Source organism: Chaetura pelagica, unplaced genomic scaffold (genome assembly GCF_000747805.2).
Source record: "Chaetura pelagica isolate M959 unplaced genomic scaffold, ChaPel_1.0 scaffold64, whole genome shotgun sequence".
Lineage (NCBI taxonomy): Eukaryota > Metazoa > Chordata > Aves > Apodiformes > Apodidae > Chaetura > Chaetura pelagica.
Window position 1 is genome coordinate 208,898 of NW_009952885.1, and position 19,978 is coordinate 228,875.

At 47.6% G+C, this 19,978-nt stretch overlaps 2 protein-coding genes across 2 annotated transcripts in view; one reads left to right on the forward strand and one right to left on the reverse strand.

Moving 5' to 3' along the window:
* The first annotated feature begins 587 nt into the window (after positions 1–587).
* On the forward strand, positions 588–9,979 carry ALG1 (ALG1, chitobiosyldiphosphodolichol beta-mannosyltransferase). The gene is given in 12 exon segments (XM_009995451.1): positions 588–626; positions 629–742; positions 1,226–1,374; positions 1,982–2,071; positions 2,734–2,844; positions 3,709–3,830; positions 4,677–4,715; positions 6,228–6,293; positions 7,212–7,322; positions 8,296–8,410; positions 9,232–9,307; positions 9,845–9,979. Coding segments are annotated over 12 exon segments (1,167 nt in total).
* A 3,441-nt stretch (positions 9,980–13,420) lies between these two features.
* FAM86A (family with sequence similarity 86, member A) overlaps positions 13,421–19,978 on the reverse strand; it is a 16,803-nt gene continuing 10,245 nt past the window's right edge. The window contains exons 2-7 of the mRNA XM_009995452.1: positions 19,126–19,206; positions 18,845–18,946; positions 18,542–18,675; positions 16,665–16,972; positions 14,421–14,567; positions 13,421–13,521 (exon numbers count right to left, since the gene is read on the reverse strand). Coding sequence (XP_009993754.1) covers positions 13,421–13,521; positions 14,421–14,567; positions 16,665–16,972; positions 18,542–18,675; positions 18,845–18,946; positions 19,126–19,206 — 873 coding nt within the window. The remainder of the gene's footprint in view (positions 13,522–14,420; positions 14,568–16,664; positions 16,973–18,541; positions 18,676–18,844; positions 18,947–19,125; positions 19,207–19,978) is intronic.

Here is a 19,978-nt window from a genome sequence, read left to right on the forward strand (position 1 = left end):
CCAGCCCTCCACCCCAGCCCCTCACCCGAGCCCCTCATCCCAGCCCCTCATCCCAGCCCAGCATCCCAGCCCTTCATCCCAGCCCAGCATCCCAGCCCTTCATCCCAGCCCAGCATCCCAGCCCTTCATCCCAGCCCCCTCATCCCAGCCCCTCATCCCAGCCCCACATCCCAGCCCCGCGTCCATCCCGGCCCCGCATCCCGGCCGGGTTTGTGTTCCTGGGAAGCAGAGGGAAAGGGGAGACGAGATCGATGTGGAAAATGGACAACCCGGAGTGGGTTTGGGGTCTCGTCCTCAGGGTGTGTTTGCAGGGGCTGGTTCAGCTGCCCCTCCTCGCTGCCTCCCTACTTTGTTAAACCTCTCGTCGTGCTGTGGGAGCATGTTGGTGCAGTTCACATGCAGGGGGAATCAGGGAAATAATAGTCATTTTCCCTTCTTTCCAAACCCCCCTTGTGTGTTTGTTTATCCACATGTACCCTGACTTCTTCCCACCCAAAATCCAGATGAGTAATCTGTAGGGACTGTGAGATGGGGGTATAAAAGCTGCTTCCATTTTAACCCTTTTTTCCTGTGCTGTCACTTTGTGCATGTTCCTGGAGGGCTGTAAGAATCTTACCAGGTTTTCTGGCGTTTTGCAGTTGGCCCAAAGCTTTTCCAGTATGTCATAAAAGTCATCGTGCAGGCAGTACAGTTATTGTACACAATGCTGAAAATAGATCAGCCATCCTATATTCTTCTTCAGGTATGTTTTGTTGCTGGGGTTAATATTAATACCATTAGTACTACATGACATTGTTTTTAGCAGTCTCAGGCATTGTTCTCATTATTTGAGAGCTAAAACTGGCCTAATCAATGGTTGTAAACCTAGATCAAACTATTTGTTTTTCCTTTGAGTTTTCTGTTAACAGCTCAGGTTTGTTCTTCCTCTTAACTGTTGAGCTTTCAGACTTCATTGGCTTGGATAGAAGTAATGAATAAATCTTAACAGAAATTTTTGTGTGTTTAGTGGAGGGGAATTTTGATCCTGATCCCATGGTGAAGGTTGAAATGTCTACCCATCTTTATAGGAGAAACTGATACTTCTGTAGCTGATGGATGCAAAATTGTTTCTGTTCATTAAGATCCTTTAAAGCAACGTAATTTCAATAGTTTGAATTTCTCTCTTGGTAGTTGTTTGGTCATTCGATCACAGTCTTGTGCTATTTTGGTTTTATTTTTTAAGCAGAATCCTCCAGGCTTACCCAGTATAGCTGTTGCCTGGGTAGCCTGTCTTTTCTGGAAAAGCAAACTGATAATTGACTGGCACAACTATGGATACACTATCATGAGTCTGAGTCATGGAAGAAATCACCCCCTGGTACAAATTGCAAAATGGTTTGTACTGCAATTTCTTCTCCTGTCTATACATTCTCTAACTTTGCAAAATTCAGAAGAACAGAAACCAGTGGAGAGAATATAAGTAGTAAAGGGCTGTTTCTGGCAAGGATTTCTGAGTTTTGCTGTGTTAAACTGCTCTCTATTTCAGAAAGCAGGGGCTGTAACTTGCCTTTGTTAAACACGTAGGAAGGCTGTTGATGAAGTGGGCAGGTTGATTTATGTGCATGTGCAAACCCCTGTCCTGTTGTTAGAAAGGCTTTTATATGTGCTGGGGGTTTTAATTCTCCAGTGCTTTACACTCCAGCTCATGTTTGAAGGTGTTTCTTGCTGAGTCTGATTGGTCACACATGGAGAAAGGCTCCAAAGGCCTTTGAGTATGGGATCTTAGGTCCTTCAGGACTGGGAGTTGTGCTAGATCCCTTCCCATAAACTGACAGTGCTTCAGCATGAGGAGCTAAACAATAATTGATAATTAAATGTCAGTTACTGGGCTCAGTTGAGGTTCTTTTGGTTTTCTTTGGCTTTAAATGAGCATGGACACTGGTGTGCAGTTACAGGATTTTATTTGGCCTGTGGTTTCTAACTAAGATTTCATTTTTCCCAGGTATGAAAGGCTTTTTGGGCGTTTGTCTGACTATAACTTGTGTGTCACCAACGCCATGAAGGAAGATCTGTGGGTGAATTGCAACATCAAGTAAGTAACACCCCTTTAACAAACTAACTGTGTACACATGCCGAGTAAAATGGAAGAACGTATCTCTGGTGGTTCTGGATTCAGAGGAATCTGACAGAAGCACCTTCCCTGAGCCCCCCTGTCAGCACTGAAACACGTTAGCTCAGTTTTATAGTGACTGTGAGAAGTGTGGGAAGCCAGGAATCTTCACTGCCCTTCAGAATCAACACCCTCCTGCCTGGAAGGTGGCAGCCCAGGTGTTCCAGAGGTTTGCTGCCTGTAGAACTGGGATGAGGCAGACACCCCTGTGTTTTTTAACAGGGAGTCTGCCCTGCACATTTTTCTTTTGCAGTCAGGGAGCTTTAAGACCAAAGTTGCTCAAGGATGGTGATGAAGTAAGGTTAAAAATCAGGGCAATGATGTCTGCAGTGCTTATATTTGCATTGCACCCCTTCAGCATGCACACCAGAAGGGGTCCTTCCTACTGAAGGATTTGTGTGTCCACCTTGGTGTGTTCCAGCAAACTTCAGGAATGCAGAAATTTGCAAGAGTAAAAAAATTCATTTTATGATGTATTGATTTACTTAATTACTTTCTGCATGGCACTGTTGCAGCCTGTCACTGTGCTGTAGACATGTCTTACATCTGTGTTTTATTTAACTTCTGGATTTATTTCCTTGCAGGGCAGTAACACTGTATGACAGACCAGCTGCTTATTTTAAGGAAACACCATTAGAGCTTCAGCATCAGTTGTACATGAAACTTGCCAAAGACTATGAGCCTTTTAAACCACGGTATGTGTAAGCAAAGCATGTGGTTACAGTCCTTAACCAGTGGCAGAAGGTTACTGCACCTGGTTACCAGCCATACCCTTGCATGGGGTCACAAGAGGTCTCTCTGCCCTCTTGGCCAGCAGCTGATGCTTTGCAAGTTGACTTAACTGTCACTAGGCCAGAATGTGGGCAATCATTGGAGAGGGATACCACAATGCTTGGTGTGTGGAATAACAGCAGTGTGTTATTTGTAAAGTAGCTGGTGTAGATGCTGAGGGGATCTGTAATAGATTATCCCCAGGGTGGAACTCAGCAATTCCCACTGCACTGGGTAACAGGGACTGGAGGAGGCTTCATTAACAGCAGCCCTTGGATGCCTCATTATCAGCAGCCCTTCCTTTCACTTACTGTGGAGAGCTTTCAAGATCTTGGCCTAAGTGTTCAACATTTCCCCCTGGCAATGTGCAGGATGTCTCCTCTAGGAGATACAACAGGGAGTTAGTTACCTGACCAAGCTAATTCTTGAAACAGAAGTGAAAGCCACAGGAGATAGCAGCTTCTTTGGAAACAGCCACCCTAGAGTGATGGGTTCTGAGTTTAATGGAACAGAAGTGGTTTTGGCCTCCATCCTCTGCTGGGTGCCTGGGACAGAGCTGCAAAGAGAGGCTGTTTTCTCAAGTTGGTAAGGAAAGCTTGGTTAGAAGATGGAGTCGTGCCTGTACCAGCAGTGTCACTGGGCTCTTGGAGCAATGAGGAACAGGAGGAGTGGTCTCTGGTGTCATCAGGTATCTCTGCAGCTCAGAGCAAAGGGTTTGGGAGTGGGTGCTGGTTCAGCACAGTGTTCCCTCCTGTGTGTGCAGCCCATACTCAGTTGTGTCTCCGTAGTGCAGAGCCTGGCAGTGGGAATGCTGAGAGATCTGCCTTCACAGAAATGGAGGGGAAAAATGGGCATGTGGTAAAACCCCCAGGACGACCTGCCCTTCTGATCAGCAGCACAAGCTGGACAGGTTTGGAAGCAGTTTTATTTTTCATATTTAACCACTCTTTAACAAAAGATAAAGCCAGGGCTGTTTACACTTGCTGTAGAGTCATGTGTACATCAGTGGTGAAGTGACACTTTTCCTTCATTTGGCTTGAAGAATTTGAGGACAAGTTATATATGATACACCTTGGTGGCTAAAAAACAAATTATTTTTTAAGTTGTATTTTAATTAGAGAGCTACAGTCTAGAGGTTCAGCTTCAAGAAGGATTAGAAGAGATTTCCTATTTCTTTTTTGACCTTCCAGAGTAGAAATATTCTCTTGCATGGTGGTGTGAAAGGGATGAGGAGACTAAAATATTCACTCTTTTATTTCTGATAATGTGTATTAGACAGTTTTCTTCTTTTTTTCTCTGTGTGAAAAAAGGAACTGAGAGTGAAAACAAATCCATTGGTAGTAACCACAGGTAGAATTGTCTGTACCTTTGAATTAAAAGGACAAGTCCTACACTGAATTCTGTCACTGTAGAAGCTGGACAGCTTTGGGATATGCAGTGTGTGAGGCTTTTTTGTCTACCATGTCACCAGGAAGGGAAGCAAATTCCACTCTATATAGTAATGAAAATAGTTCCAGCAGATTTTACTTAATAGGAAAAGCATGATCTGTACTCAAATGATACAGATGAAGGTGAGAAAAATATTATATAAAAATAAATAATATAAATATAATATAAAAAATAATATAACATATAATATATATAATAAAAATAAATAATATAAATATTATATAAAAATATGTGTTGTTATTTCAAGACAATAATTCATTGTAAATGGTTGAAACACAAATGTCACTAATAAAGCCTTTTCTTTCAGAGGATGAAGATTTTTCAGTCCTTTTAAAAGCTTTGGAAGGTAGGTATGAAGGAATTCATCTCCCTCTTCAGGGGAGAATAGTTGTTTTCTGGGCACTTGTGGAGGGTTTTGCTAAAAAACTGTGCTCCCATATTTGAGTGAAAATGCAGGTGTATTTGATTAATTAGTGGCTTGAAAGTAGGAGTTGAAATACAGAAGTGCCACATCTGGATTCAGTTGGAGCAGTTGTCAGGGAGAATTATTGCTAAGTAGCTTGTCAATGGCAATTCTGCTTTGTAAGCTGTGACACACACTCCACAGGCATCTGCTGATAGGAAAGAAGGAAATACAGGGTGGTTTATGCTGTGGATTTAGCAGCTGCAGTTTCTAAAATGATACATTGAAACAGCTGAGCTGGTGTAATATATAATATATATAATATATATAATCAAAATAAATAATATAAATATTATATAAAAATATATGTTGTTATTTCAAGACAATAATTCATTGTAAATGGTTGAAACACAAATGTCACTAATAAAGCCTTTTCTTTCAGAGGATGAAGATTTTTCAGTCCTTTTAAAAGCTTTGGAAGGTAGGTATGAAGGAATTCATCTCCCTCTTCAGGGGAGAATAGTTGTTTTCTGGGCACTTGTGGAGGGTTTTGCTAAAAAACTGTGCTCCCATATTTGAGTGAAAATGCAGGTGTATTTGATTAATTAGTGGCTTGAAAGTAGGAGTTGAAATACAGAAGTGCCACATCTGGATTCAGTTGGAGCAGTTGTCAGGGAGAATTATTGCTAAGTAGCTTGTCAATGGCAATTCTGCTTTGTAAGCTGTGACACACACTCCACAGGCATCTGCTGATAGGAAAGAAGGAAATACAGGGTGGTTTATGCTGTGGATTTAGCAGCTGCAGTTTCTAAAATGATACATTGAAACAGCTGAGCTGGTGTAGTTTAGCAAATCTGTCATCATTAGTGCATTTTAAACCATAATTTATTGCTCTAGAAGTTTGTAAATTCATAGAATCATGAAATGGTTTGAGTTGGAAGGGAACTTCAAGTTCAACCAGTCCCAACCCCCTGCATGGGCAGGGACACCTCCCACCAGCCCAGGTTGCTCCAAGCCCCATCCAACCTGCCCTTCAATACTGCCAGGGATGGGGCAGCCACAGCTTCCCTGGGCAACCTGGGCCAGGCTCTCACCACCCTCAGAGTGAAGAATTTCCTCCTCATGTCCAACCTCAATCTCCCTCTTCCAGTTTTATTCCATCCCCCCATGTCCTAGCTGTGCCTTCTCTGGTGAAAAGTTTTCCTGGAGCCCCTTCAGGCCCTGGAAGGTGCTCTAAGGTCTCTTTGGAGCCTTCTCTTCTCCAGGCTGAACACCCCAACTCTCCCTCAGCCTGTGTCCAGAGCAGAATGTGTAACATTGCTACATCTACTATTTCATTAGGTGTGTGCTAGTGAAGAAGTTATGGAAGTAGAAAGCTAAACAGTTAATACCCTTGGACCCCTCTTCCCCAGGCATCCCTGGGTTTGTTGACTCTGAACAACTTCTCTTCTGCAGATTATGAGCAGTATGTCAAGGAGGGAGCCAGGCTTCCACCCCTGGTGTGTGTGATCACAGGTAACAGTTCATTGCACTGCAGGTCTGTCTGCTGAGGCAGAGAACCTTGTTTTCAATTTTGTTCTGTGCTGACTCTTTTGTTGATGGTGAAGAGAAGAGGGACTGTTTGTTGTCCTTGTATCTGGCTCTAAGAGGGGTGATTTACAGCTGAGCTGTTCCAGCCACATAACCCTGGCACAGCTTTAGGAAAGAGGAGGTCTCAGCTTCCATCCCTAGTGCAGCTCTGCATCCCTCCATGCTCAAAGGAGTGGAAGCTCAACATGAGGATGCTGCAGCAAAAGAAACTAAAATCTGATATTTGGAGTGTTAAGCAGGAAGGTTTTTATTTTGTGATTAAAAATAAAGGACCTGGTCATCAAGGAGGGTTTTGCCAGAAAGTTGTGTAGCCAGAGGGAATGTTTTTGGGTTAACTTTTGGCTTTTGGGTTAACTTTCTCCTTAAGAGCAAACTGAAACTTTGGGATTACGAAGGGCTAGTTGTACTGATGAAGTTTGTCATCAGCTGTTTGGTTGTGGCTGCAGATGAAGGGTATTGATGGCAGCCCCTTCTGAGAATGGGGTAGACTAAAGGTGAGGTTCAGGTCACCTGGGGGACTCACTCTTTGCTGGGACTTTTTGGGGTTTGATCTGATGTCCTTTTTGATGCACCTGCTCCACCAGGAGTTTGTCAGCTGTACAGTATGTTGCACACATCACACTATTTTCAGTCATCTTGATTAAAAAAGACTTAGATTTTTTTTTTTTTTTCTGTTTTAAACAGGCAAAGGCCTCTCAAAGAGTACTACAAGGGACTGATAAATCAGCTGCACTTTAAACATATCCAGATCTGCACCCCATGGCTGGAAGCTGAGGATTACCCTCTTCTGCTTGGTAAGTGGTGGATCAGGAAATAGGCTTGAGAATGTGTGAAAAACAATGCAGTGAGTTTGGAAACCTCTCAAAGAGTACTACAAGGGACTGATAAATCAGCTGCACTTTAAACATATCCAGATCTGCACCCCATGGCTGGAAGCTGAGGATTACCCTCTTCTGCTTGGTAAGTGGTGGATCAGGAAATAGGCTTGAGAATGTGTGAAAAACAATGCAGTGAGTTTGGAAAGAGCTGATCCAGGTTTTGCAGGGAAGCTGATAGAATGTGGTAAAGGAATGAAATTGTTGGTTAGTGACAATTTACAGATCCATTGTGGTTTTGGCTCATGCCAGCAAAGTGGCTGAATGTCCCTAACTAGAGTTTGTCACTGATATCCAAGGAAGCTGGTGTGTTCCCTGCAGTGCTGCTTCAGCCTGTCCCTTTTGCTCCTCATTTCTCCTAACTACACTGAAATGCAGAGGGCCTGTCCAGGTTCCACTTTACTTTCAGGGCCACTTTAGTAAATAAAATCAAGTTTTTTGCTGAGCATCCAGAAGTAGCTGAAATCCTAAATTAACATGTCCTTGGAATGATATTCCCTCAGCATGTTCCATGTGTTAGCATCAAGTGTGAGCAAGCTCAATAAAACAGTACAACACCTGTTCAACTTGATCTATATTCTGCAGGGATAGAGCCTGCCAGTGTGTGTGGCTGTAAAACACTCTATTTGATACTTTTAAACTAGTGAATATGTCTACAAAATGACAGGGTCATGTCTCTCTTTTGACACCCCTTGGGTGAGGCCTGGTGAGCCACACAGCACCTCTGGGGTGTGACAGTTTTCCTGGGTACTCACCCAGACCAAGAGGCAGGAAGGCTGTTTTAATAGACATCACATTTTAAAATTCCCTTCAATTTAACACACACTCACCTGGTGTGTTTCTAAAGCCTGACTAATCCTAATCACAAGATCTATTGCACTATTTTTTTTTTTTCCTCCTAAGTGCTAGAAACTTGAGTCACCACCAAATGGTGTTGAAAATAGCTGGTTTTTATCTTACATTTCCCAAAGAAGCCCATCAATAGAGAGGTTTACAGTCCAACTAGGAGAGCTGCTGTGAGGGAATTGAAGCTCTTGTCTGTTGTGTTTGCTTTTCAGGCTCAGCAGACCTGGGGGTGTGTCTCCACAAGTCCTCCAGTGGTTTGGATTTGCCCATGAAGGTGGTGGATATGTTTGGCTGCTGTTTGCCTGTGTGTGCAATACATTTTGAGTGGTAAGAGCTTGTTCTGAGACACTTCAGGTAGATCATAGAAAGCAGCATTTTAGAAAGCAGCAGTTTCAAAGCTTCTGTGTGTGTCAAATGAAATGGCAAGATTGTGCTATGATAACTTCATGGGTAATTCAATAAAATAAATTAGAAAGCAAGGTTGTTTTATTTCAGGTGGGTTAAAAAATTCACACTAGTGTTTCCTACAAAGGTGGGGGCATTTGATGAAACCAGTTGCCTAAAAAGCTGCCTTGTAAACTTTTTTTTGCCAAGTGTATATCCATATATACTTAATGGAAACAAAGCTTCTTTCTGCATTGACTGGCTCTGGCTGTGGGAGGTGAGTGTGTGCAGAGTCAGGCTTTGAATTCAGAGTCCTTTGGGGAAACTGGCTTTTATTTATTTATACATTCTTTGTGAAGAGCTCATGGGCTGGATCATGGGCAGATTTTTTCCTTCAAGCTTAATTTTGAAGTAGATAAGTGCCCTGATTTTTTCATCTATGTCCAGATGAGTGGCACAAGGACAGAGTGAGGGCCCTTTTGTGCAGGAATGGTAGATTTTGGATAGTCAATGAGTGAGAAACAGTCTTACAAGTTTAAACATTCTGGCCTAGAAGTGAGAAACAGTCTTACAAGTTTAAACATTCAAACCTGCTTTCTTCATTCCATTTCATCACATGTGAAGCTCATGTCTGTACATCCAGGTCATATTGTCACAGATATCCTAGCAGGGTCTCTTAGGATGCCACTGTGCAACTTTTTACATGTGTTGTTCCACTTGCTGCTCTTTGGCTCATGTCTTCTTCTGTGATTTTTTGTTCCCAGTTTACATGAGCTGGTGAAACACAACGAAAATGGCCTGATATTCAGGGACTCAAGTGAACTTGCAGAACAGCTCAAGGTAAAGGCTTGACTGGTTTTACTTTCCCACCAGCTGTAACTGCAGAGGTGCTACCATGTGAGCCATCTCTTCAGATCTGACTGTCTTCTGTGCATTTTGCATTCTCAGAAGATGTTGCTTTGCCTGGTGAACATTATTGGCCTCACTTCTATTTCTGCATGAACCTGAAGCAAGAACTTGTTAAATATTGTTGTCATTCCCTATTTCTGAGGCCAGACCAAAAAGCACACTCTGAGATCTTGGGAAGAAATTCTTCCCTGTGAAGGTGGTGAGAGCCTGGCCCAGGTTGCCCAGGGAAGCTGTTGAAGTGTTGAAGGGCAGGTTGGATGGGGCTTGGAGCAACCTGGGCTGGTGGGAGGTGTCCCTGCCCATGCAGGGGGTGGAACTAGATGATCTTTAAGGTCCCTTCCCATCCAAACCAGTCTGTGATTCTTTTACTGCAGCACTGGAGTTGAGGGCTAACCATGGGGAGGTTGGAATGAGCTGAAAATGTAAGATGATGGTATTTTTCTGTGGTTTTCCTCTTCTAACTTCCAGATGCTCTTCCTGGGATTTCCTACACTGGAAAGCAAACTTCACAGCTTCAGAAGAAACCTCCGTGCATCCCAGCAGCTGCGCTGGGATGAGAGCTGGGACCAGACTGTGCTTCCTTTGCTTGGACAGAATGAGTGACTTGGTGAGGGAGGAGGCTCCAAAACAGCTCCTACATTCCTGGAGCTGTTGATAAACAGCAAATAAACACTTTGTATTGTCTGTAGTTGCAATGTGTAAGCACTTGACTTTGGGACAAGGCTCTGGATACATCTTTTCCTTGACAACTGGAACTTCTCTTGTAAGAGCAGTGCTGAAGGTGCAGGATTTGTGCCAACGGGGTGAGCCTTGAGGGAACACAGGGGTCCTGCACTGGAGAGCTTGAGCCTTGTCTGGACTGCCTGTCCTTCCAGAATCACTTGGGATGGATCTTTAGGAAGTGGGAGGGAGGTTTAGATACTCTGGGAACTCTTATGTGAAAAATCTATTACCTGAGCTGCTGAAAGGTCACTTTTTGGTGAAGATACTTGAATACATAAACTGCTGCCATTTACACGCTTGGAAAGGAAGCACTTTAGTAGGTGATGTGGGTATTTTTCCCTGCAAGTGGGAGATGCCTTTGTTTTGAATGGGTTTATTTGAGCTCAGGGTACAGTTTTTCAAGCAACTGGTTTTCTCAGCAGTTAATATTTGATACCCTGACTCCTTTTGCATGGTTTTATTGAGACAGAACCATTTTGTTTCAAAGTTGCTTTCCTTTTTTACAGTGTGTGCAGGAATGTGAGTGCACAGCCACTGGAATGGGACACCTTTAGTGAACACTGAGAGGAAAAGACACCTTTCAGTGAGTGTTGGCACTTGTACACTGAAGTGAGTGTGCCTGTTTGCCTTGAGAAAGAACATGAAGTTACAAGAGTGAGATCACAGAGCCTTGGAATTGTCAGGGTTGGAAGGGACCTCTAGAGATCATCTAGTCCAACTCCCAGCTAAAGCAGGATCCCATGGAGCACATCCCACAGAACTGCATCCAGGTGGGTTTGAATGTCTCCAGAGAAGGGGACTCCACAACCCCCTGGGCAGCCTGTCCCAGGGCTCTGTCACCCTCACAGGGAAGAAGTTGTTTCTCATGTTCAGATGGAACTTCTCATGTTCCACCTTGTGCCCATTGCCCCTCATCACTACTGAGCAGAGTCTGGCTCCATCCTCCCTGCACCCACCCTGAGATACTTCCAAGCATTAGTTAGATCCCCCCCTCAGCCTTCTTCTCTCCAGGCTGAACAGTCCCAGCTCCCTCAGCCTTTGCTCATCATGGAGCTGCTCCAATCCCCCAGTCATTTTTGTCTCCCTCCTCTGGACCCTCTCCAGCAGTTCCCTGTCTCTCCTGAACTGGGGAGCCCAGAACTGGTCCCAGCTGTGGCCTTACCAGGGCACAGCAGAGGGGCAGGATGACCTTCCTCGACCTACTGGCCACACTCTTCCTCATCTGTCCCAGGATGAAATTGGCCTTCTTGGCCACAAGGGCACATTCCTGGCTCATGGATAATTCACTATCTAGCAGGACTCCCAGATCCTTCTCCTCAGAACTGCTTTCCAGCAGGTCCACCTCTATATGATTCTTCATGGTTCAAGTTACCCGTGTGCTGTTACTACAGAGGGATAAAGTTAAGTATTACTTAAGTTTTAAGCAGCTTTTAAACCAAGGTACAGAAAAGGAGAAAGAAGGGGACATTTGATTTCCTCCTTTGGAACCAGTACTGTCCAACAGGGCAATGAGTGCCTTATGGAGAGCTCCATAGCAGGGGGCCTCAGTTCCTCCTCCTCCTGGCAGCCTACATGGAGCTCTGGAGTATGATCCTTGTCTTCCCTGGCCAGGCCCAGGGGATGGGTTCCCCACAGCTCCTTGTTGAGGCTCCTTGTGTGTAGGAATGTCCCTCCAGTTCTGATCTTTGCCAGCAGAGTGGGGTGAAGACCTACAGCAGAGACCAGCACCATATAAGCCTGGGACATTACAATCTTTCCTTCATTAGTCCTTAATTTTGAAGCTGACCCCCACTGCAGGAGTGCAAGTCCATACCCACAAGTATAAAAACCAGCCCATTACAGCTGCTTTTAAAGTGAAGAAGTCTTGTCACGCTCCGTGGCAGTTCCTCATGATCCTGCCAGCTCAAAACAAAGATCACACAACGTTGGGTGCACAAGTGGGCACTGGGGCTGGTGTGGGGTCTTAGGAGAGATGGGGCAGAACCCCCTTGCTTTCTAACCCTCCTCACTGCAGTGGGAGGCTGGTGTGGCTGGATCCTGCCTCCCCTCTCCTGGGCTGTGCTGCATGGCAGCTGCTCCCCGTGTTGTCCTGCAGCAGCTGTGACAAGGCTAAAAGGTGATCCCAGATGGTCAAAGGAAGAGGCAAATGAGGTCAGATGTCACGTGCACAACGACCTTTTATTCGAGTAACACAACAAGGTCCCTAGAGCAGATAGGACAGGGAGGAAAACAGAGACAGAAAGGAAAGAGCACAGACCCAGAGGGCAGCAAGTGAGAACAGTTACCACCACAGTCCAGCTGTGTCGTCACTGGGGAAGTGGTTCCCTGCAACTACAGTGTCCCAGATTTTTATACAGTTCTTGCCCACTGCACCCCCAGTTTTCTCCCTGTATAAGTGAGAAAATCCTTCTATCTTCTCTGTGCTCCTCTGAGATGGGGGCGGGGGGGGGAAAGGACACACACACACGGTGCTGGGGCTGTGTCCTGCAGAGAGTCTTGGTTTGGCTAATGAAGGAGATCAGCCATTGCAAAAGAGGAGGTTGAGACAACTGGCACCACAGGATTAGTTTACTGCAGAGGAGGTTCTGTCCAGCTTGAGACTGGCACTTTATCTTTTCCTGCTAAGTTGGTGGTTTTCATGAGATCTCAAGGCCTGGTTATCACTGGATATTCTGTTCCCAGCACCAACTGAACTCCTTTGTCTCCAACCTCAGCATGTCCCACACTAACCTCCCCAGTTCTCAGCTTCACATCGCAGGAGGGGGAAGCAAAACGTTTGGGTAGGTTGCTGAGACATCTCTCTAGTCCATCAACAAATCTTGTTTAACTCTTAGATGCCTCAAGACAGACAACAGATAATCCTGAGTGCCTGAGCACATCACTTGTCCCTTGTTGGAGGGACAAGCCCTGTACATCCTGAATGTCACAAGTATTTCTTACTATGAAAAGTTGTTTCCTGCTCCCTTCTCAGTGCATGAGCCTCACCCTGGGATCCTGCAGATGTGCCTCCATTATTTAAAAATCTAGCTGGGGGGAAAAAAAAATAAACAGAGTTAAATGTTGTGGTCTTCTGCAGAATCCTTCTGCAGGACCATTAAGGCCTTTCTTTTTTAGCTGCTGCTTGAGGTTCACAGCTGCTGCTCAGGGGCAGCAGGTTGCTCTGCTGACAAGCACAGGCAGAAATGGACATCACTTTGACAGCAGCCTGGGTGCAGTTGGATCCTCAGTGCCTCTCATCCATGTTTCTGGAATTGAGCATCATCTTGTGGCAAGGAAGAGGGAGCTCCTGTTGACCTGCAAATTCTGTCAGATTTGCCAAATCTATATAAACAGCTGTAGAATAGTTACGTTTGGCTGCACATCATAGAGAGCACCAGTGTTGCTGTGGGCTGGAATGATCTGCCATCCAATCCCGGCCTTGTCTGGAAAAAGAAACACTGGGAATCATCATTCTGCTTAATAACATGAAAAGTACAAGTAAACAAAATGAAAACTACAAGGAAAAGAACACGTCAGGTTCTGTAAGGGGGTTTCTGGCCTGTTAAAGCCACAGCACGTGGTTCCAGATGTGTATTTTTAGAAGTGAAGGGGTGTGGTGGTGCTGGGGGCTCAGCATCACCCTGGGGATTGACTAATGGCTGGAGCTGAGCTGAGCAGCTCCTGGGCTGCAAAACATGGGCTTTGAAGAGTGAGGAATCATCCTGAATCACTCCCTACTTCAGCTCTAGTTGTGTTTGTTTTTTTCCATAGAATCACAGAATGTGTGAGGTTGGAAGGGACCTTTAAAGGTCATCCAGTCCAGCCCCCCTGCAGTGAGCAGGGACCTTTCTGACTAGACCAGGTTGCTCAGAGCTTCCTCCAGCCAGACCCTGAATGTCTCCAAGGATGGAGCCACCACCAACTCTCTGGGCAACCTGTTCCAGTGCCCAGGAAGAGCCCTCAAAGAAGAGTTAAGATGCAGGTTCTAGGCTGCATCTCCAGTGTTCTCCCTGTGACAGTGCAGCAGAGGTGGTTTCCTCCTTTCAGCTTCACCCTTTCCTAATCTCCTTGTACCACCACCCTTGCAGCTGATCTTGAGCTTGCACTCTTAAATGTGAGCAGTGACAGGGTGTAGCAAAAACTCAAGTTCCAACCTCCAGAGCAAATCCCTGTGGAAAAGTCACTTCTCTTGAGCAGACTGCTCTTAAATCCAGCTCTGGGGCAAGGAGCTCACGAGTGGACAACACCAGTCACCAAAAAATGCTCCTGGTCATCTTTGCATAACTCAATAATGGGGAAAGAGGCCAAAACTATTGATGAATATGATGAAAAAGGCACCTACCAAGTTGAGCCTGGAAGAGGAGATACGTGTCCTGGTTCCGAATGGTGAAGGCAACATAGACCTCAGGAGTTCTGGCTGCTTGGGAAGGAGGGAGCTTTTGTAGCATGGCAATGAGGGCTGAGGTTACCTCTGGGTCATACACCACATCTGCACAGAGAGGAGGAAAAAAATGCAATATTTATTAGGAGCTGAGCAAAAAGCAGAAGGGAAACCAGAAATCTCAAATATTCACTTTGCAGGAGAATATGGATTTTTGTGTTCAGGGGTGAAAAATTCCCCAGAAGAGATCTTAGAAAATGCCTCTATTTTATGTGCTATGTCAAGTTTAGAATCACAGAATTCCAGGGGTTGGAGGAGACCTCTAAAGATCCCCCAGCCCACCCCCCCTGCCAGAGCAGGGGCACCCAGAGCACATCACACAGGAACGTGGCCGGGGGGGTTGGAATGTCTCCAGAGAAGGAGACTCCACAGCCTCTCTGGGCAGCCTGGCCCAGGGCTCTGGCTCCCTCACAGGAAAGAAGTTCTTCCTGAGATTCCCATGGAACCTCCTGTGCTCCAGTTTGCACCCAGTGCCCCTTGTCCTGTCACTGGACATCACTGCACAAAGCCTGGCTCTGTCCTCCTGACACTGCCCTGAACAGATTTGTGCCCATGGATGAGGTGGCCCCTCAGTCTCCTCTTCTCCAAGCCCAACAGACCCAGCTCCCTCAGCCTTTCCTCAGCAGGGAGATGTTCTCCTCCCTTCATCATCTCTGTGGCTCTGCCCTGGACTCTTTCAAGCAGTTCCCTGTCCTTCTGGAACTGAGGGGCCCAGAACTGGACACAACATCCCAGATGTGGCCTCACCAGGGCAGAACAGAGGGGCAGAACCTCCCTGACCTACTAACCACCCCCTTTCTAATGCACCCCAAATCCCATTGGCCTTCTTGGCCACAAGGAGACATTGCTGGCTCATGCTCATCCTCCTGCCCACCAGGACCCCCAAGTCTCTTTCCCCTGTGCTGCTCTCCAGCAGCTCATCCCCCAACCTGTACTGGTCCATGGGGTTGTTCTTCCCCAGCTGCAAGACTCTACACTTGTCCTTGTTGAGTTCCATCAAGTTTCTCCCCACCCAACTCTCAGCCTGTCCAGGTCTCCCTGAATGGCAGCACAGCCTGCTGGTGTGTCAGTCACCCCTCCCAGTTTGGTGTCACCAGCAAACGTGCTGAGGGAACACTCTGTTCCCTCATCCAGGTCCTTGATGAAAATACTGAACAGCACGGGTCCCAGTACTGACCCCTGAGGGACCCCACTGGTCCCAGACCTCCAACTGGATCCTGTCCCATTGACCACTCTCCTCTCTAACAGCAGCCCAAAAATCCCTAAAAATCAGGGCTCCTTTTTGTAAATGGATTGTCAGATATTGTCTTTAAGCTCATCTTGAGGGAGACAACAAAAAATGTCCTGAGCAGAACAAAACTTCTCAAGGTCTGTATTTCTGAGGCTGCAAAGGGCTCTGAGTGCAGCTTTTCCCATCTTGAGTCCCTTCCTTGAGGGCAGAACTTGTGATGGGAGGGAAGAGTGATCACTGGAGTCAGGAAGTGATCCCTGGGATCAGGAACTGATCACTGGGATCAGGAATCAGCAGTGGGATCCTGGAAGGGGTGTCTGGTGTTCAGGACCTGTGCTCCAGAGCTGGTGACTGCACAGGCTGGAGGTGTGTGCAGCTCCTGGTGACAGAGGTACCAGTTACTCTTGATGCAACTAAGGGAATGTCCTGCAGGAACTAGTACCAGCACATAGAAGTCCCCTGAAAGGGGCCTAGAAGAAGGTGGGGGAAGGGCTGTTCACAGGGCATGTAATGAGAGGACAAGGGGTGATGGTTTCAAGCTAGAAAAGGACATTAGGAAGAAGTTCTTTGCTATGAGGGTGGTGGGTCACTGGAACAGGTTGCCTAGAGAGGTGGTGGAGCTCCCATCCCTGGAGACATTCAAGGTCAGGCTGGATGGGGCTCTGAACAACCTGGTCTAGTTGGAGATGTCCCTGCTTATTGTAGGGGAGTTGGATTAGATGAGCTTGAGAAGTCCCTTCCAACCCCAGCCATTCTATGAAAGAGGGAATGGAGAAGTGGGCCAGGAGCAGCTGTTGCAGCCTTCCAGGAACACCCACAGCAGCAGGGGGAGTGGTGCCTGCACACTGAGACTCTGCACCCCCCCCCAAGCTGCCCAGCCCCCCCCCCAGCACACAGTGGGACCTCCACGGTACCTGCTGCAATGACGACGTCAGGCTGAAGACCCACCAGCTGTTTTTCTGTCACTGAGCCCCAGTCAAGCTCTGCAACAACTACTTGTGGTTTCTGGTTGTTGGCTGCTCCTGCCTCCAGGCCCTGGAGCTCAACTGGGCTGTGACCAGAAGCTTCAGGCTCCAAGACCAAGCCATTCAAATGGATGTTTTCTCTCAGCTGCTTGAGCACCCAGGGGTGACAGTCACTGAAGATGTATGTCCTGGGACTGCAGGTTTTACAGATGGCAATTCCAGTGAAGCCAATCCCACTTCCTAATTCCAAGACTGTCCTGAAGGGGAACGGAGTCAAAAAAGTACTTATTAGGACTCTAAGTTGAGGTAGGACATCAAAGCATTCCAGGTACATCTAAAGGTAAAATCACTTACAGATGATTGCAATAATTTTGGAGTAAAACATTTACAATCTAATCTTAATGTGATCTTGGAAGAGTTGGGAAGCACTGAAGATGCAATTAAAAGCATAAATATTAATTACTTTAAATACTGCTTTTGTGTGTGGCACAGAGCATTTCCACTGTGGGCATGAGACACGTTCCCAGCTGGTTCTAGACTCCTGCAGCATGGTTGTCTCCAGCTAAACCTCCTTGGGTTTTGTTCTTTTGTCTTCATCTAAACTACCCTTTTCACGGTCAGTGGAGAGAAGCAGCCCCTTGGGCAGCACAGGCCCTTGGGAGGCCCAGATTTTAAATGAACTGAACTCAATCTTTCCTCAGAGGTGCTTATTCCTGTTTATAAACAAAGTGGAGCCACTAGAACCAGGTGTGCACACCTGCAGATGGAGCATCTCCAGCCAGGGGAGGTGGATCCCCTTGTGGGGATCCCCAGTGTGCTACCTAAAGGGGACTGGTGGCTGAAGTGCAAGGTCAGCCCACACCAGGTCACAGCTTTGATCTTAAAACCTGTCTTAAAAACCCCTGAGCTTCTCTCCTGGATCAAAGTTTGACCATTGCAGAACAAAGAGCATCAGCCCCCCAGCAGCAAAAGGGTGTAGTCATTTCATAGGATCATAGAATCATCCAGGTTGGAAGGGACCTTAAAGATCATCCAGCTCCAACCCCCCTGCCATGAGCAGGGAACCACCAGACCAGGCTGCACAAAACCTCATCCAGCCTGGCCTTAAAATCCTCCAGGGATGGGGCATCAACAACCCCCCTGGGCAACCCATCCCAGTTCCTCACCACCCTGATAGTGAAGGATTTCTTCCTAATATCTCACCTGAATCTCCCCTCTCTCAGTTTAAAACCATCACCCCTTGTCCTCTCACTACTTTCTCTGATGAAAAATCCCTCCCCAGCTTTCCTGGAGCCCCTTCAGGCCCTGGAAGGTGCTCTAAGGTCTCCCTGGAGCCTTCTCTTCTCCAGGCTGAACACCCCAACTCTCTCAGCCTGGCTCCAGAGCAGAGCTGCTCCAGCCCTTGGATCATCTTGGTGGCTCTTCTCTGGACCCTCTCCAACAAGTCTAGATCTGTCTTCTGCTGAGGGCATCAGAACTGTGCACAGTGTTCCAGGTGGGGTCTGACCAGAGCAGAGCAGAGAGGAAGAATCCCCTCCCTGGCCCTGCTGGCCACACTTCTTGTGATGCAGCCCAGGATGCAGTTGGTTTCTGGGCTCCAGCCCTCACTGGTGTCTCACACTGAGCTCCTCATCTCCTCCCAGCCCCAAGTCCTTCTCCTCGGGGCTGCTCTCCAGCCATTCTCCCCCCAGCCTGGATTTGTGCTTGGGGTTGTGCCAACCCAGGTGCAGGACCCTGCATTTCAATGACTCTGTGACCAAGGCTGTATAACATGACATGCCAGCAGCACAGCTCAGGGCAGGAATGAAAACCTCCTTCCCCAGTACCTGTCACTGAAGAGCTCCCTGTGCTCCATGGCCCACCCGGCGAGGTGAAGAGCTGCATCCCAGGTGACCAGCCCCGTGGTGCCCCCAGAGATCATGGCCAGGCTCTCCACGAGGGTCACACACGCTCCCCCGGGCTGGAGGACACAGCAGGAGACAAAGGGGGAGCAGCACAGTCAACAGGGGTGACATTTTACAATTGATATTTCCACGCTGCAGGTTTTTGGAGGGAGGGTTTTGGAAGCAAATCCCTGCTCAGTTCAGCTGATCAGACCTGATGCATCACAGGGCAGGGGCAGCTCTTACCAACAAGTAGTTTTTGTAGCAGTGAGTAGATTCCTCCTCACATAAAACACCTGCCAGTGCCTCGTACAGCTCGTCCAGGGGCTCTGCTGCCGTGGATTCGTGCTGTGCAGGAGGGAGGGGGGCAGGTTTGGGTGGCAAATTGTTGTGAAACAGAACCCAAACACACAGGAAATACCGTTTTAATACATCACTGCCCAGGTCATTGCCCCTGGGTGCTGTGTTGGTGGGTACAAAGCACCCAGTCGAGAGCATGAGATGAGAAAGGAGGTGCCAGCAGTTACCTTTTTGATGAGTTGGGTCAGAAAGCACCTTCTGTACCTGGTGGAAGGGGGGTACCTCACACACAGGGGGTGCAGGATGGTCTGGAAGAAGAGCAGCAACAGAAACCAGTCACCCAGGGAAACTGGTGGGCAGAAAGGGGGCAGAGACCCAGGTGCCACTGGTGGGGGTTCTGTCAGGCTGGAGGGGACAGGCATGGAATGGGGACATTTCCTGATCCCTTCACAGATCTGGGGCAGCAAAGGGTTTTCCCACTTTTCAGGAAGTAAGGAGAGAAACTGAGTGGAAAGAGAGTCCAGTTTGCTCTGCTCCTCCTCTTGCTTTTCCCTTCTCTCTGCTTTGTCACCCGACCTGGGATGTCCCATCCCCGTGCCCAGTGCAGGGGCTGATGAGGGGCCCGTTCCTGGGCGGGTGGGAACGTCGTGTCCCTCCTGCACTGGGATGGAGGAGCAGCCGGGCTGACCTGGTGGCACCGGCCACTGTGCCCCGGGACACGGGCACGGGCTGCTGAACGGGTAACGGGCTGTCCTGCCGGGACACCGGGAGCTGGGACACCGGGAGCTGGGATACTGGGAGCTGGGACACTGGGACACGGGGACACAGGGAGCTGGGACATGGGGACACTGGGACACTGGGAGCTGGGACATGGGGAGCTGGGATACTGGGAGCTGGGACACTGGGACACTGGGACACAGGGAGCTGGGACACTGAGACACTGGGACACGGGGAGCTGGGACACTGGGACATGGGGACACTGGGACACCGGGAGCTGGGACACCGGGAGCTGGGATACTGGGAGCTGGGACACTGAGACACTGGGACACCGGGAGCTGGGACACTGGGACATGGGGACAC